The 19,629-nt window shown below is 39.4% G+C and overlaps 1 protein-coding gene across 1 annotated transcript; it reads right to left on the reverse strand.

Annotated features, from left to right (window-relative positions):
• Positions 1-5,211: 5,211 nt before the first annotated feature.
• On the reverse strand, positions 5,212-18,306 carry scamp5a (secretory carrier membrane protein 5a). Its single transcript, XM_036535110.1, has 7 exons — positions 18,108-18,306; positions 17,170-17,248; positions 16,624-16,743; positions 15,094-15,250; positions 10,161-10,262; positions 9,698-9,815; positions 5,212-9,394 (listed from the first exon to the last, which is right to left on the reverse strand). The coding sequence occupies exons 2-7, from the start codon at positions 17,174-17,176 to the stop codon at positions 9,206-9,208; spliced, it is 693 nt and encodes a 230-aa protein (XP_036391003.1). The 5' UTR covers positions 17,177-17,248; positions 18,108-18,306; the 3' UTR covers positions 5,212-9,205.
• Positions 18,307-19,629: the final 1,323 nt, after the last annotated feature.

Genomic DNA, 19,629 nt, shown 5'->3' on the forward strand with positions numbered 1-19,629 from the left:
TGGCAGTTTCACGGTATATCACGATATATACATATATATATATATATATATATATATATATATATATATATATTTGCATGACTGCGCCTTTATATAGGGTTGTGGCTTATTCTACTGTCAGGAGTATATAGAATATAAAAACATTTTAATTTCATCAATGAAGGCTTTGATTACTATCGGGTTTGCTTGGCCCCACACAATGACACAATATATGAAGGAATCCACATGCATGAAACAGTTGCAGAATGTAAACAATTTTTATTGTGCAAACTGCAGTGTAGTAAAAACAGAACTTAAAAAAATAGATATGCCAACAACTTTAACATTGCTTCCTTTTCAAAACAAAATATTTTAAGCTCTTCTGGTGCATCTCCGGTCTCACTTTCTTCATCCTCCATCTCTGTTTTCTGTTCTTTAATCTACCGTAGCAACGGAGCCTCTCCCAGCTGTTAACAGACTGTTATGCTACCTGGCTACCTAGCGAGCTTCACCCAGTATGCCGTTCAGCGAAGTAATTTTACAATTATTAGTGTTACACTGTGGCAGCTGGTGAGCTGGAAACAGGGGAAGCGGAAGCACTACTTTTACATCTATCATTACTTTCAACTTGTTCCCCTTTATCCTCCTTTATTAACAATAAAAGAAATAATTCACAGAATAATCGACACCAATCGAGTAATTAGAATAAATGATTATGCTCGCGAAACACCGCAGATTGTCGAAATTTGTGTTGCAAAAGCTACAGCATGAGATTGTTTAATTAACAAGGATAGCATTTTGAATAATTAAGTAGTAATCCCAAAGCCTTTTCTTAAATGTTTCACATTATAGCTTTCTTGTGTTACAAAATTCAAATTACAAAACAGAGCTTAATTTAGTTAAATCGATTTAAATTACTGAGAATAAACTTTTAGGTTAGGTTGAGTACAATGGACAATAACGTTTAGAACATAGACCTCACAAAAGCTGTGATGTGTCATGAGCATTTAACGTAATTTAAATCGATAAATGCCATCCTTGTTAATTAAACAATCTCACGTTGTAGCTTTCGCAAACACACAAACTACAGACAATCTGCAGTGTTTTGCGAGCATAATCATTTACTCTATTTACGCGATTGGTATCGATTATTCTGTGAATTATTTGTTTTATTAAAAAAGGCGAACGGGTTGAAAGTAATGATAGATGTAAAGGTAGCGTTTCCAGCTCACCTGCCGCCTCTGGTGTCACAAATTGTTTTGTGCCATAGTGTTTTGCCCTGTTAAAGAGAGTAAGCTGTGATAATTAGTGTAATTAATTGTTGTGTTATAAAGTTATAACTGTTAGTAAGAAGGGTACACACAGTTAATAGGGGTCCCCTATCAATGCACTCCGCACAGCGCTCCGTAGCGCTTCTAGCGGCTAACAATATTATATAATTTGCTGCCTATTGAAGCGTTACAGCTGTTGTTTCAGCTATGCTACGGTATGGCGGTATATTAAAAATTCATACCGTATGGGAAATTAAAACCGGTACACCACCCAACACTAGTGCATGGCAGTGTGCATGTCGTAGCGGGTGCACTGCGGCGTGCACGCAGCAATCCGTGTATCGGCGCGTGAAACAAGAATTCGGATTGAGGAGTAATAACACGATGGGACTAAAGTAAGTTTTTAAATAATACTTTATTTTGATGGCAGATGAAGCCAGAGATGGAAACACTGAGCAGTTGGCTATATGTGTCCGTTATGTCACTGAAGGCATAGTAAAGGAGTGTTTGCTGGCCATGACAGAATTGAAGGAATTTGATGCAGAATTCATAATTGCTGCAATTGAAGAACAGCTGGCTCATAATGGCATTGAATGTCAACGGATGATGGGAAAAAAAAGCCAATTTAAAAACGCCAACGTTAGGTAACCTAAATCATCTGTGATCTAAGGGTCTAAATAGGAGTATAATCTTGGAATTGATTTTCTCTATAACGTTAGCGCTGTCATTTCTTTATTAACTTTATACTTACGTGTCCCAATTTTCAAAACATACCAATAACTGTTCTACCAAAAGTACCATAAGTAAATAACACAAATGCAAGCATTTTTTGCTAACGCAATTTTTATATGGTAAACCTTCACAACAATCACATCTAGGTAATTAGCTAACTTGCTCGTTACCTGTTCAATACAAAGCAACAAAAGAAATCAAGAAACCAGATAGTTCACCCTCTACCGGCCAGTTTAAACACAGTGTTTTCAAAACTGCTCAAATCAATCGATTTGAAGCTAGCTGGCTGGTTAGTTAGCACAGTACATTTCTAGCTAGTCTGGCTAACTACTTGTGTTAAATCTACAATTAGATTATGAGTTTTATATGGGACACATAGAAAACTACGTAACAAGCAACTCTAATAAAGCTTCTAAATTAATAATAACTACTAAAACAATTACTTATATTCAAACAAAATATGATTCAAGCAGTTTCTCCCGTTTCAGCTGTCACGGTTGACGTCTATGGGCAACTAGAATAAAGCTGACCGTTACACACTTGATTTTCAAATAATAAAATAAAACGCCCCTATTGGCTGAACATAAACAGGTGTGCTACTCGCGTTTACTGTCCTCCCATAGTAACAGTGCACATAACAGGCGTCATCATAGCAAATGCATGCTGTATCTAGCGTTCCCAAATGTGGTGCAGACATATTTAAAAATATGTGGTATCACGTCCATAGCTGCGGCGTTCGCTGTTAATATGTCTAAATGTGCTCTCCTCTACCTTACCAGGACACATTAGGAAACCTACACAAGGTTGTTGCATTAGACAGAAAGAACCTTGTCCTCCATAAACAATACAGTGGCAATAATCTCAGAAGAGAATACTAAAAATGGTACAACATACAACTCATGCCTCCATAAGCCATGCTGTAATTTAATACATTGGCATCACCATCCTGCTGCATGACTACAGGCTGTACCCCCATGGTCATAAAATAATACTGGGCTTTTACATTGACAGTAATTACTGCAGCCACAGTAAAATAAAGATCTGATGTATTTATGAACAACTGCAATCAATTTACAGCCTTTATCTGGAATATTATTCTAATATTTACCTCAATCAAATGTCACAATGATACAGTTATACAATCATTTTCACCAGCTCTAAGATTGTGAAGAGGCAAAACTGTGGTATGGCAATGCATAGATGATGAGTGTAGACTGTTTATTTGAACTACCCCACCCCTCCTCCCACTACACAACCTCTCTAATTGAGAATAATTATTTGAAATTGAGAATATTGAATGTCTTCTACTGACCATATGCTTAACTAGATTATGTTTGGCCATGCAACTTTTCATATAATTTGTAACAAAATTTAGTGATTGATGACTCAACAGTGGGTAACATTACCTAATTGTATTATTTATACATAAATGTCATCATTTTGTTGGCTTGTAGCAGCCATGTCTATTTGTGTAGAAACCTAGCACTTTATATAGGGATTAGTTCAAGGATTGCATATATCAAATCTTATGCCTACTTGCTGGATGATTCATGTATTGACATTTGAGTGTAAAAACTGACTTTAACAGTTTGTAAATTGATTGTCATGTAGCTCATATGTTATTTTCATGTAGTAACTTTCCCTTTGCAAATTAAATAGAACATGTATGAATGAAACATACGCATGAAATTTTGCATTAATCAGAGGTATGGCTCATTAGAAGAAGAATGTTAAGGGATTGCTTTCTAATTTGGAATATACTTTGGGTGTGGCATTGTCATTGTGCACAATACATTTGAGAACAGTTGACACAAGGTGAATGATACTGGTTCATTTGCATATTAGGTAGTGAATGTTGCAAATTCATTGGCTTGTAGCAGTCATGCTTTTTCATGTAGCTACTTTTCCTTTGCCAATTGGATATACTGTAGTGCAGGGATTGTACATACCTTATTTGGCAGCTAATTAAAGATGACCACCAAAACATGTGACCTATGCAATACAGACTTTTTGGACTTATTCAGAGGGAGAGAAGTACTTTCGAGGCTCTTCCCACTCTTTTGTTTTGCAGCAAGGGTACATTTAAAATATACCATAAAATCCAATGTGGCAGCCAAACAATTTTAATAGTGGAGAGATTTCCTATAAGGCTCTATAAGAAAGCAAACTTTTTTTGAGTTTTTTGAGCAACTGTGTAGAATTGCCAGTCTATTGAAAAGCATGTCTGGTCAAGAGTCACTTATTTCATGACGTTTGCAAATTTATTGGCATGTGATTACCACATGATTTGACAGGGCAACTTTTTGTTAGTAATTTAGCTAGAACATGCCCAAAAGTTTCTACATGCCAAGTTGTCTCATCTGCATTTCATGAGAAGATTTATTTTGAAGATTATTTTTTAATATTTTGGAAAAATTTAAAAAAAAAATTGGAAAATTTTGGAATTTTACTTACTTGCTGTGTTGCTATTTTTTATTGATTTGGGTTCAAATTTAGCACACTGTCTGAACATGGCCAAAACTATCAGCATACTAATTCTGAGATTGACTCAACTTTGAATGACATGGGATTATTTACGAATTTATGCTCATATGATGGAAATTTACTTACTCATAGCACCCATGTTTTCAAGTTATTGACTATCCTCAATTTACGCCTCTACAGATGCTAATATCATGCATGCCAAGTTTCATGCAAACCAGCATTACTGTTCATAAAATGTTATTTTGGACAGTATGCTAATTTTTCAAAATGGCAAAAAATCCAATGTGACAGACATCTATGACAAGGGGCATATGTGTGTAAACTTTCACAACTGTGCCCCTTATGGTTGATTTCTCGTCATTTTTTTACTAAATGTGGTGGCCAGTTTGAATTTTGCACCCAAGTCATGTGGCCCATGGGTACGTTTTGGGACATCCTCAGGTGCAGTTTATTGCCCTCTACAAACCTGCCAAGTATGGTGAGTTTTCGATGTACTGTCACTGTTTATGGCCATTTTTAGAAAACATGGCAGAAAACAATCTATACAATTACGAGAGGGTTCCTTCACCTTTGCTGTATGGACCTGTAATAATAAAAACCATGTGCACACACAATGACACAGAAACACAGCCTACACAGTGTCTCTCAGACAGTGTGCTATTTGACTCTATTGTGGGGGAGCCTTTTAGGAAATGAAAACTATCTGGTTTTGAAGACTACAAACAAATGAATAACCGACACAAAGTGCAACAGGATCTGTTTAATATTCATCAGGAAAAGAAATAAAAATGTTTAAAAAATAAAAAATATCTCCTTCAAACTGCTTTTCCTCTTCAAAGAGCACAGAATGTCACATGATCAGCACATATAGATTTACACTAAGTTTTTTTTTTTTTTTTCAATCAATGGGAGAGTTATCTTTCTCTGCTTCGGTAAATAATCAATATCAAACAACAACTGGAAGTATGTAACTAAGAAGCAGCATAATCTATTTGATTATTTATCAGGAAATATTCATAGGGAAACTCAACAACACTTTGGTCAAGGCCTCCATTTTTCCACAATATAATGGCTTTTAAATGCTGTTATGCAATATAATCACTCTAATACCAAACAATACAGCAGTTGAATGGATGCAGTGCTCTTCTTGTCTCCTTGTCTGCAGGGACAATCCTTTAGTGACCGGACATGATATTACACTATGCCTGAACATGTATACAGGGCAGGTACCACAATCCAGTCCACCATTTAGATAAGTGTCAGTGAACATACACTTTGCTTAAGTTTCTTATGTTGGTAAATATGTATGGCTATTTAATTAATCTAAATTATCATACATGTATTTATGCACATAATTAAGGGCAAACCTGAGCTAGAAGCCTTGGCACAGGTGGGTAATCTATACGATCTGATACCTAAATAGAATGTTCTACAAGTCTGTATACATTCTACTTGGTAGGGGCTTTATTACCCAGACTCAGCAAGTATTAATTAGCTGGGTTTGTGCAGTACAGGTTGAACTGAGAATTTCTGTCCCTGCTCCAGAGTACTTATGCAATTATTCTATCCCCAATGACAATGGAACTCAGAATTCGTAAGGCCATTCCAATAGTGCAGATGTAAATACTGTATGCATATGTTACATAAAAGGTGGTCACAGCCATACTGTTGAGGAAACTCTCCCCTCTTCCTTAAGGCAGATTCTGCAGTATTAATGTCACCCTTCAACTCACTCAAGTGCCTTTATATGAGATGCAAATACACACTGGCACTGCAATTTGACTCACCCTGTTTTTTTTTCTTGCTGTTGCTTTTTCTCAGGTCGTTTTATAGATTTTGGCATAGGGAAACCAGGGGCAGACAGATAACAGAGCAACACATGAAGTTCTTTGTGACTGTATAGTAATGCAAGCATTATGGCAACTTTAGCTTACATTTTTTCATGTATATGAGTGCCCCCTGCTGGCCATTCCCCATTGTCACATAACAGAAGAGACAGAACAACACTGCTTCACATACGTGTACATCTACCTGGATTTAAACAAATGATAGTAAGAATGAAACACAGGTTTATGTACAAGTTCATTTCTGAGGAAAAAAAAATACAGAATAAAAATACACATGGACACTACTGCACCAACAGGTCGGTCAATTCACAAGTTACTGGAATTACTGGCACTATGTTACATGCCTATTGTAGGACTTTTCAGACATCTTAGACAACATACACATTTGAACTATACAACTTATTTATTTGAAATAGGAGTACTGGCTCTAGGCCCCCACTTGTGAGATGATAAAGACTCTATTCTAAAGTTCTATTACTGCTAATACACAGTTAATGCTCCTTTCTCCTCTTTCTGTGGTCAGGAACAAGGATATGCAGCTCCCCCTTTATAATATAAAGCCTTTCTGCACAGTACTAAGCTCAATGAAACTGAAAGACAGCGAGTGCCTCCAAGATCATACAGGATTAAATCTTAGCTGTTGAGACCACAAATAATGAGACCACAAGAGACTGAGCAAAATTCGGGAGCACACAGGATACTTGTTCTGAGTCAGAGGCAAGCTACAGAACTGCAAAGGTGATTTCATAGAGGGCATTTAAGAGCAGATACTTACTGATATATTGTTGAAGTATAATAATAAAATTCTGTTTTAATCTCTCACATATACAGCAACATTTAAATATCACTTGTCATCCACAAAACCAAAAAAATCACATACATAATTTGTTTTGCTTAAAGACTTGGTTGAAGGAGACGGGAGCACAGGGTTTATATTTGAGGATTTGTGAAAGGTGTGAGGAAAGGGAATACAAGTCTATTCGATGTTCCATAATGTAAGCTAAACTGCATGAGGCGAAGCAGAGATTTGGTTTACACTTCCCTTAAAGAATTCCCAATGCTGCAATATCTTGCATTGCTCAGGTTTCACCAGCAGAGGGGACCGTTTTGGTCCGGTTTTCTGTATTGGGACATAGTTGTGCTTCAGTCACAGGGGTGTAGTATCACCCCATTCTGTTATGGATGAATATTCCAAATCCATGGTAAGTGTATAATAATGAGGGTGAAGGAAATAAGTAAAACGTGCCGCACAGCTTACCCTGTCTATTGACCACTGTTACCAACTAGACAGAGCAAAGAACAAAATCTCACTGTAGATCTGTGTGAGTGAACATAGTTCTGTACTACTAACCGTAATGCATATACCAAGACCTTTGAGTAGTCTTTTCTCATGTGAAACTAGTCACAGACGGCCATACCCCTGCTGGTGACCCTAAAGCCAAAAAGCTAAACTGAGCATCTAACAGTAAAGAACGTAACAAAAAACCTAAACCCAGGAAAAGGTTCATAGTCCAAAGTTCTGCTTTTCCTGAGAATTACAAACACAAATATACTGTAACTGAAGTAATATCAAATATAAAATACTTCGGGTTAAAAGACTGACATAAAATCCCCCAGATTTTTTTTTTTTAATTTCATTTTGATTCAGTCTCCTAAAGTGTTAACATTACATTGTAGCGTTACTATCCTTCTCTGATTATATATGTTTTATGATACTGCTACATGATTAGAAAAAGAAAATTAAGACTATTAAGGTATTTTTTTAAAAAATTAACTAACTAATAAACTTGTCCTTGCAAGTTAACACTCAAGTATGGCAGCATAGGGTTCTACATTTGCAGTCACTAGTGCACATTAAACCCAGAGAGAATTTGTCTGGAAATTAAACAAACCAATAAAAAAAATAATAAAAATTGAATACACTAGGATATTTGCCATGTCATGACAAATCGCGAGCAGGCACTGTTTAACCACAGCCTAAGACCTAAGACCTACTACCACAGTGGGCTTAAATGAACTAGGAAAAACATTATGCAACTTGAATATACCATAGACATATGATTAAAATGAACTGTGCACAAGTAAAATCTAATGGCTTTACTTAACTATTTCTATCCCCAGTAGAATCAGATACTTTATTGCCAGGAAAATTTCATAGATATACTGATTTTACAAAACAAGGCTGTATGCTGCCACCAAGTGTCTCAGCTATGGAAATACAGGAAGATGTACTGTAAATAGTGGCTTCTATTTAATTGGCAAGCACTGCCATGGAGGACAATGCAAGTAAATCATGGTAGCCAGTGGCACTGAAGATCACAAATATCACACGAGTGGCACACGGGGTGCTGTGTGGGCATCGGTTTCTGATTATTGCAGCTTCCAGCCATGTTGGTATGGCTGTCTATGGACAGGTTGGGTTATGTGCTGAAGAAGAGTAAACATAACTGCTCTCTCTCTGTATTTGGGGTTGAAGGTGGGCTATGGCCCATCCTGGAGTGCTGGAGCAGTAGTATGTGCTGGGACGTGGGACGGGGCTGTAGTGGTACTGCAGGTGACACAGCGGAAGTGGGCATGGATGGTGTTGGGATAATGGAATAGGCACAGTATGACACTTATAACTGTGGGACAATAACACCTGCTGGTGGGCAAATGTCAGGAAACGGTGGCAGCAATATTTGACTGAGGACTAGCAAGTAAAATAAAAAAAACTACATTAAAAAGACTACCTAAAAAACACCAGGACCCGTCCTTTTGTTAACCAGACTGCAGGTATAACAGGATATCGTTTTTTTTTTCCAGTTCTTTCGATGGCAGGCAACAAATTCCAGCTCGCGCTTTGACATGCTCACCTCCCTCTCCTCTCCTCCCTCCCTCCTTCCTCCTCACGCCCTACATCTGGTTGTCATAGTTGTAGGTGGGTGTGGAGGAGTACTGTGGCTGGTTCATGGCCCCCTGGGCTGCCCCCATCGCTGCCTGCTGGGCTGCCTGCTGGACATGCGGGTTCTTCCAAGCCCCGGTGGCCCACTCCTCCTGGGCCTTGCTCATGCTGCCCCCGCTGCCGCGGTACAATTTATGGACCTGAAGAAGGAGAAAGAGACACAAAATATATTTAGAGATCAATGGAATCTTCTGAAGATCAATCCACTAGAAAAGAAGTCATTAAAACTGCACTACTTTGCCTGAAAGTCATTTTATACCCTGGTTGACATGTGAACAATACTGCTGTAAGTATTTGATAGAAGATAGAGCATCCAAATCCTTAATTTTTCTTTAAATGTCTGTGTTAAAGGTAAATAGAGTTTTATATGACTGGGTGAGAAAAACACCGCTGTAAAGGTGATGCTATTGTTGGACAGTTATTGTGGAGGCGGGACGTCCTACCCTGGTGAGAGCGATGAAGGAGAGAACAGCCACAGCAGTGAACATTATGGTTGGAATCAGCATAACCACAGCGGAACCGATGTTGGTGCTGAAGAAGGTAATGGTGGCAAGCCAGCCGCTGTTATGGGGAGAGCAGAGAGTATGAGATGCAGACTTCTGAGTGGAAAAATAAAAAGACGCAAAATAGGGCCCATCCTCATCATCAGCATCATCATCGTCATCATCATCAGCATCATCCTCAACCCGGGCCCTGACTGCTGGGAAAGAGTTAGGTGTTTGGCCACATGAAGGCAATGTTCTAGATACTGCAAAACTCTGAAAAAGGGGTTTCCAAATGAATATCAAATACACTGTTTATTATTCCACTCATAGATGCAGTTCAAGGAGTTTATGAAATTAAAAATGCCTCTGTTCACACGCACCCTAGTATCAGGGCGGCTGAGAGACAACTGGTAAATCTTACCACACTCCCCAGCCAGGAATCCCAACTGTCTGGATGACACTGATCACCACCTGGGCCATGAAGACAAAGAAGAACGCCATGAAGTTGAAGGAGCTGTCAGTCCTGCAAAGAGACAGAGGATGAGGAGAGGATGAGGAGAGGGAGAGGAAAAGTGAAAGAGGGAATACAAGTGAAAGAATGTAATATGAACAACAGAGTTAAAGAGCCATCCATGCGTCATAGCACTCTTGACAAAACCTGTCAGCTTTAGAGTTACATAATGCAAAAAAAAAAAAAAAACGTCTTACACATTTATCCTTTTGTCTTATATGTGCTCAGCTTCTTCCAGGCATAACCTCATTTCATACACAACCTTTCGGTTATGAGGCCTGCTCCTTAACCACTATGCTAAACTGCCACTGCTAACTGAACAAAGGCACACAACATACAGTACATTGTGTTCAACACACACACACACACACACACACACACACTGTACCATTGACACCAGGCAGGACAATTCCACAGACTCATGCTGGTTTTGCCAAATCCTAATTCTACCATCAGTATGGAACAGGAAGTGGGATTCGTCAGACCAGGCAATGTTGTTCCACTCCTCAATTGCCCACTTGAGCTCCTTCCTCTTGGTTTTAGCAAACAGGAGTTGAACTGCTGCAATAGCCCACCCATGACAAGAGTTGTGTGTTCTGGGATGCCGTTGTGCACACCACTGTTGTACTACACTATTGCCTGTTTGTGGCCTGCCTGTTAGCTTGCATGATTCTTAGCCATTCTCCTACAACCTCTCTCATCAACAACCCGTTTTAACCCACAGGTCTGCCCCTGACTGGATGTTTTCTGTTTGTCACACAATTCTCTGTAAACCCTTGACACCACCATGCATGAAAAGCCCATGGGATGGCTCTTTTCTGAGATACTGGAACCTGCACACCTATTGCCGACGATCACACCAAGCTCAAAGTTGCTTAGGTCACCCATTTTGCCCATTCTAACATTCAGTCAAATCCATTTTCCTGAATGGAGTGGTGTACCTAGTAAACTACCCCTGAGTATGTGTGCGCATGTGTATGTATGTATACACTCACACACACACAGACACAGACACACACACACAAACAAACACATGGTATGCAACACAGTAGCTGAAGGAAGACTATGTAGGATTATGATTCCTAGTTCCATATGTGCTTCTGTATGGAAAAGTGTACATCACCTAGTCCAGTGTATGACGAATGCAATATACTGAGACTACTTTTTTACTGCGGATATGAAATATAAGAAGTCATGGCAAATGGTATTTTCCTTGCTATTAGCTGATTACTCATTTTATTTTCTGGTTTGTGAGGACAAAATGGTCTCATAACCTCAATGATCGGTCAACTGTGATTCGTCACATTGACGGGTTACGTGTTATTCTTAGAGCATTACATCACGCTGAGTTGACAGTGTATGTAATGTACTGGAGGCTGAATCTCATTGAATTGGAGGGACACGCTGTGCCAACTACAGGAGATCTCACACAGCTTCCCACGTGTGCCTTCAACTACATCATCAGTCGGTTCATTAAGACTCATTTGATTTGACCTGCCCTTCTGTATGCCATGAGAGCCGAGCTTGACAAACTGTGGTATAACTGCCAGCTCATATATTTTACTGTGCCTCACCACCTGTGTACCCAGTAAGGCTGCTTTGGTAATTAGGTTTCGATTGTGTCCATTTTCCCATGGTGTTGGTGCTTTTGATGCCATTCTGTGTTCTGCCACCTGTGTACGCAATGTGCCTGTGTCCATCAACTTAACGTTCTCGGCTGTAAACTAGGAGAGGCTGGAGCAGCTGCTTATCTCATTAAGGCCCTGTTTGATCGGGTGATTTACATGGAAATTTCCAAGCTGAGAAAGGGTGCTTGGGGTGTTTCAATGAGAAAAAAGTGTTTATCTGGATGTATACATTTATAAGTCAGCTTCATATCAGCTTTTTTACTTAGCGTGACTTCTGGTCATTTTCAAATGTATGTTTCATGAGCTTTGTGAGGTAAATTACTGACATTTTTCAGACATCCCTATGTGTCCTCAAAGCAGAGCAATGTGAGCAGCTTTAAACTTGTGAACAGGACTATTAATCATGGCACAACTATGTACATATTCTGTTCAGTTTGCCTCATTATACACATTATTTTCAGTTATGAACTTTTAGCTTGGCTCCTGGTATGTCGTGTTTCTACATTGCATTTTATAATTACCACCAGCCACCTTCAACACACAAGTGCAAAATGCATATAATCAAATTGCCTAAATGCAAGGTACACCAACACCTCAGCCCACATTGTTAAACTGTGGTTTCAAAAAACAGAGTTTTTGAAACACTTGACACAGGTACTACTGAAAATTTCCCCAAACTTCAAAAACACATGGCATCCAACTAGGGGTGAGCAATATATCAAATATACTCGAGGTATTGCGGCTTGTTCTACGTGGGATGTAGTAAATGACCATATTGCGAACATCGAGTACAAATTGTCACATAATGTTTTTAAGCTGCCAGCATTAGACTCGCTTTGGTGTTTCGCTTCTCTCGCTCTCTTCCTCTCACAGACACAAAAAGAAAAAAACTCACATACATACGTAACGTCACACACACTCGCCCGCCCATGCAGACCACTCTCCTGGGCGAGTGTGTCTGACGTACATAGGTGAGACATGTTTTTGTATCTGGGGGGAACAGGGAAAGAGCCCGGAGAGAGCGAAAGAAGTGAAGCGCCAATGCGAGTTTATACGTGTTGAGTTCGGAAACGGTAATAGAAGATGGAGACGAACTGGTTCCTAAAAGAAACAGCACTGGATCCACAGTCTGGCAGTGGTTTGGGTATTGCAAGGAAGATGTTGAACAAACAACAGTTATCTGCAAAATATGCAGCAAAACCATTGCCTGGTTTGAATAAATAAGACTGTTTGTTTAATTTAACTTGGTTGTGATTTCCCCCTTTTTGTATGCAAGTTTAAAATTGTTCCAATAGAAACCACTAATGAATATAAACAAAATTGTTTCAGGGCTCCAGACTCCAACCATTTAGTCGCATTTTGCAAACATTTTTGGAGACAATGCGACTAAATTTTATAACTAGGTGCACCAGTGCGACTTGCAAATATGCCCGCATATGCGACCATTTTTTGAGAGAGTGCGAGTTAAAATTTCACATAGTCGCTTTTGTGCAAGTGCATGATGATCATTAGGCTGTTTTGGTCCCCCTCCGGCACGGGTACTGCGTTAGCCATTGTGGTTGAAAACTTTTTCTTCTTCACTGGCTCAGTCGGTCTCTCCCTACCTGCACACGGGTACCAGTGCCAGTACCAGTAGCACCAGTGCTACCAGTGGAAAAGTTAGTCTGGAGCCCTGATGTTTCAATGCAGACATATGTTGCAGGGATAACTAGAATCATCACACTGGTGTGATTGTCTACATCACAGGGTTAAATCGAGCATTTATGATGTGCTTTAGAGGAGATTTCAAAATATCGAGATATATATCGTGTATCACGATATAGCCTAAAATTATCGCATTATTTATAGGCCATATCGCCCAGCCCTACATTCAACATCATTTCTTCTTGCATTATGTTATCAAAAATCCTCCATTATCCCTATATCAATAATGATACTTATCATTATTGATCTCTCATATTTATCCAATAGCTACATCTGTTCACTTGTAGCCATTTATAAGTAAGAGAGAACATTAACACCAAGGGTAAAACCAATAAGCATGTACACAAGTAATGCTTCTGCCAACACGAAACTTAAAAAGCCTAAATGATTTCAGTCATGCACTAACACTCACTAGATATCTACATAGGCACACCCAAAACACTAGCTATGTGTCTAATATCCTAATAGCCTGCGAAAACATATTTGAAAAATATATGTTCTCTCATTTTTGATTTGAGAAATGCATCATGGTATCTTTACTCATTGCAGCAGGCAAGATTATAACATAATACACCACTCTGATTGCATAGCTAGTTGCAGTGGCATGTAGATTTATAAAGCTTTCACACAAGCATTCAAAATGGGTCATGAGCCACCCGGCAACCTCGTTGGCCTTGTAAGAGTTTCACTCAACTCTAATTTTAGCTTTACCTACATTAAACAAAATTTCACTGTTCCTTCAGAGTTCTGTGTGCCCCTGTTGTATTGCTGATCACTAGTTAGGCAGTTTCCAACCTTAACACACCTAGCTATCTACTTGGCAGCTAAGACAGCTGTACCACAATGACTGTTTACTGAGCTAGCTACCTACCTTGCTAGATCTACATTTAGCTAGCTAGCTAAAAAATTTCACTGTCTTATGTACAATCAACACTTCACACTTTAAGATACAACTCTGGAATGGCAGTCTTGGTAAAGTATTCCCAACCTGGGAGCTACACTACCACCACACCATCCCACTATCACAAACACCACTGGGTGATGAACTCTACGTGGCCATGGAAATGTGCTGCCAGAATTGTCAAATTGGCACAAGGGGGTGGAGCTTGTGTGGAGCAGAATGATCTTTGTAAAATAGTGGCAGCTGCAAACAAACAGGGTATTGCCAATTTGATTAAGTAACTCAAGGTTTGCAAGCAATTAGGCTGCACACATGTATTTTTTCTTTTATTCTTCCATTATTACAAATTAGGAAGACTGGAAATTAATTAATATTTTAGCTAATTTGAGCAGTGAATTAATGTCTGCAAATGATTAGGCTATATCTAATTGATATTAATAACCCCGCAACTCCAAAATTTCACTTTGTGAATCCTCATAGTTTCCCCTGACATGTTCCCACATTTGACCCTTCAATCAGACGCACAAACTTCATGACCACATTCTATACGAGAGGTTAAGGAGCAGGAGCATGGACCTCATCAGGAACATCATTACAGCAGCTTACTTACTTGAAGGCCTTGTAGATGGGCCTGAACCAGCACACATAGGAACAGGGTGTGAAGAGAATAAGCCACAGGATGGCCATGCCAAAGTTAGTGGCTCCGCCCCCACCGCACATCCAAGCCAGGCAGCCAATCAGATTAACAGCCAGCGTGGCGCTGTTCACTGTTGAGACCACAAAGAGCGCTCTGTTGCACACACAGTGAAGTTTACATTCATTCACAGGGTGACATAAAGCAAATCTGTCCAATAGAGAAAGACAATGACCTAATCGGTCACAGAAGAGCACACAGTGAGAGCACCGGTTCCGTTCCCTGGTCCAGGAGCTCCTAATCCCTGTCTCTCTTCATTCAGTTTCTCTGTGTTTTCATTAGGTTATCCAGACAACTTACTCATCTTATTATGCAGATTTCAGTATTTCATGCTGCCTGAAATCACCAGACCTGCTATTCGTGGTCACTTATTGGTTCTGCTCATTTCAACAGAGTATTCAACAAAGGAGTAGAGATCTAATGAATCAGAAGCATCTGGACCAGGGTGTAAAATCTGAGGGTTTAGAAGCCCTCTATCTTACAAACGTGAAGTTAGGACCAGTGAGGGTTATGTGTGAAAACAGATAAGCAGTTTTACCTGAATTCGCATTAAAACTACTGATCTCAGTCTAATGTCTTCAGCCTGACAGCTAAATAAAACACTGCAATCTAATCACTCTAGTCCTGAAGCACCACAATCCTACAGCATGTCTCAGGATTACCTGGCATGAGCTCTTTATGTGAGAAGTCAGTTTCTGCTTATTAAGGACCTGAATGAATGAGGGAAAACAGGTTTATCAAAAGACGCTAGGGGTCCACTTGGTTTATCTGCTGTTTTTTTTTTTTTAAATATGCACAGAAACCTGGGAAAGTTAGTAAAGTGAGTTAGTCCCAGCAAATAAGTAGTAAAGACTGTGCAAGGTTTAGCCTGGAAGAGGAGCAATAAAAGTGGAATTTCCTTTTTGCCCAGCACACAGGAAGGCTAAGACTGCAATTTCACTACTACTGATACTATCACACAAATATATTATATAAACACTCTGTCTGGCATTCTGAAGGAAATCAGCTACCTCACCACTCAAAACAAGCACAGAATACCTTTTTATAGGTTTATCTTTTTAGGGGGGGATCTGCAAAAAAACAAAAGTTAGTTATTACAGCAGAAGGGACAGATGGGAGAAAACCAGATGGCCACTGACAGGCTGATCAAAGCTGCTGGTCTTGTTTGACCAGAAAAGACCAGTGCTTTTGTTCTCTTTAACACCCTGCATATTTGGATCTAAAACACAGAGTGCAGGTGTAAAAATAAACGATTCAACAGCAAGAGAGGGGTTCCCTGTAAAATCTTCACCACAGGAACTCAATCAATGCGGTTCATTGGACAGAGCAAAGCACAAAGTCTTTTGAGGGAACATATATTCCGGAATTTGAATACATATATATATATGTATATATATACCAATGTGATGGTCTTTATATCTGAGCATTTGAAGTGTCTACACTCACATATCCACAGGTAGTAAAGCCTCTTGCACATGGTGCGATGCTGGTCAGGGATCTCGTTGAAGTCCTGGTAGAAGCATGGCTTAAGGGGAATGAACCGCGGCAAGGGAGGAAAATTGTTTTCTGCAATGCAAGAATGACCTTTATTATCTATTTTTTCCTTATTTTGTAGACAAATCACAAAAAGCTTTACAGTATGGCCTTGGCTTTGAACAATATTTCTGATTTGGAGTTTCGTTCTTACACAATGCTAGCATTTACATTCAGATGAAAAATGCTGGCTAAACACTAAGACAATATAGTAACACTACCTTACTTATAATTTCAAGATAAAGACAAAACTGCAAATTGGTAAGAGTAAAACGTTACCTTAGCACACAAGGATTTTTATCAAAGGAAACCAACAAGCTCAGTTTTACTTTATACTCTCAAACATTTAGAATAAAGAAATGCATACATATTGGAGATATAATAATATAAGCAGGATATTATAAGATATAAAATAATATAATAAATATAGATCTATTCAAAAAAGGAAAACAAACTTACCTGCCATGGAGAACTCTGGATTTATTCCACAGTCTGATGTTCACAGTAATTTGCTCCTCTCTCTCTCTGTCCCTCGACTCTGTGAAATAAAAGGATCCATCTCGTCAGTGCAAATTTTCAATTGGGTCATTCACAATATTATTAGCTCAATACATGATTTGCTCTCTAACCCAGCTCCTTCGGCTCACATCAGATGCAGTAACCTACCTCCAATGCTCTACACAGCAGTACATGTAACGTCATAGTCATGTATGGATGGCATAATCATAATTATTGTTCATGATAACATACATAATGTTTAAGAGCGCATAGCTTTAGGACTTAAAGCGAATGTTACGCACAGAAATGCTTTTGTCGTCTCTCGATAGTTGTATATAATCCAAACATATAAAATGTTGCCGTCTAAGACAACTAAAATGTCACAGCCTGTTCAATGTATGCGATAGTACTGAAAATTGTTAAGTCCAACGGCATTGTACAGTCCATCAGTGTTAGCTAGCTCTGTGCAGCACTGAAATCGCACCAATAGCTTCATTTTAAATTGCTATCAGTCATAAACACCGATTGAGAGGAGCAGAACATTACATTTATTATACAATTACTCGCACAGGCACCGACAAGGGAGTTGTACCGATGTGCTGGTTACAGCTCTCGGTTTGACCGCTCTAAGCCAGCCAAGACCACAACGTCTGTAGCTAGTGTATCTGAAGCTGGGCATAGGTAGCTAGTCTAGACTGTGAACAACTGCGGTCATGCTGAACTCAAATTGCAACAAGAGTACTGTCACACGGTAAGGATTTTTGACAATCCTGCCATGAACTTCGTCCCACTAAACGCAATTCACCTTGTAAACCAACTACCATCAAATCAGTGACTCGAAGCATTGTGGCCTGGGACTACACAGTTAGACTTCCATCGGATACATAAAATCACCTTACCTCCTTCTCTATCCAAGAATATAGCTGGCTACAACACCGTGTCCTTTAATTGCTATTAATTGTTTTCCATTCAGTAAGGGAAATAACAACGTTCCAAGTATCAGCTGAAGGAAACGGATGTAGCTTCCTTATCTGTTATTTTATTTCTCCACGGAGGACGTGGGTGTACGAAAAAAACACTGGGACGTCTTGCTCCTCCTATCACTGTTCGTAACAGTGCTGTCATTGCATTGCTGACCAACAGATGCTGTGCTCATTTCTCGCGAGATTTCTATCCACGTTTCTCCGCCCAGTCGGTTCCTTGCTTCTGCTCTCCGCGGTACTGAAACCATACTTACTGACAGCTGCAGCTGCAGACAGACGGCCAAATGATCGACAGTGCCAGATGCGGTCACTAAATATGTCATTTTTAACAAATATAATACATTATATACTGACAACAGCAGGAATTATGGCAGTAAAATGAGTACCTTAACCTATGTACGTACATGCTCGCGCAGACGCACAGTTTCCTACCCTGGCTTGCAGGGTCAAGAGATGTTGGAGCATTGAAGATTGACTACCACATTAAATATTTATGATCTGTGGAGCTTACTCTATTCCCCCTGTACTGGGTAGCTCTGAAGTGCCGCACAAGTTTTTCAGGAGACTTATTTAGTCATGCCATCAGACTTAATACTGCTCTCCCCTTTTTCAAACCTTACACTGGAGTCCACATCATGCAGCTTTTTGTGATTAATTTTTATCCTAATTATCGTTAATCATTAATTAACGATTCAGTACAAAAGTGCACAGTTCCTGTGCTCCTGTCAGCAAATGTTACTCCATACGCTTTCACCCACACCAACGCACATGTCAGCCTCTCACTCTGACACCTCCACCATCCACTTTGGCATTCAGGTAAGCATGAATGTGAAAGTATGACCTGTTGGACGGGACCCTGTCAGTGTTCTTCCCCTTCTACAGCTGCACCCCCTGGGAAGACGTTGAATACATGCACCAAAGTGTGGGAAGCCAGGAGCCTGAGCCTCCACACAGCCCATATCCATTGGGAGCACTGTGTCCCAGGCCTCATGGTGAAAAAAACGGGCCTTTGTGACTTCGGGCACTTTCTATTCCCAACACATCAACTCAGGACCAGCTAACTCAGTCTTACTCCTACCTTAAACAATTCTATTAAACAAAGTCAAGCAGATCCTGGAACAGTTCCTGAGAGCAAATATATGTGCTTTTTTTTCTTGGTTTACTTGTTTTCATGAATGGTTAAATGTTATTAGCAGATGGTGGTGTAGGGTTGCTAGTCGGATGTGAACATTTCAAGCAGAGGTGACATTGGACGTCTTCCAAGGATGTCAAAATGATGATGTTAGATGGCCAAAATGAAAGTAAACATATTGAGTGCCCTGAATTGTTCTGTTATTATATTTAAGAGCACCCACATCATTCACTGTAATGAACTGTATGCCAAAACTGAATGTTGAGATATTGCTTATGCATTACATTAAATTCTATTATTTGAAAT

The sequence above is a fragment of the Megalops cyprinoides genome, chromosome 8, assembly GCF_013368585.1.
Source record: "Megalops cyprinoides isolate fMegCyp1 chromosome 8, fMegCyp1.pri, whole genome shotgun sequence".
In the NCBI taxonomy this organism is placed as follows: Eukaryota; Metazoa; Chordata; class Actinopteri; order Elopiformes; family Megalopidae; genus Megalops; species Megalops cyprinoides.

Coding starts and splice junctions, on each gene's coding strand:
- scamp5a (XM_036535110.1), bottom strand. Junction 15,251..16,623: donor GCTTTACTACCTGTGGATAT/GTGAGTGTAGAC, acceptor TGGTCTCAACAG/TGAACAGCGCCACGCTGGCT. Junction 9,816..10,160: donor ATTCCTGGCTGGGGAGTGTG/GTAAGATTTACC, acceptor TCCCCATAACAG/CGGCTGGCTTGCCACCATTA.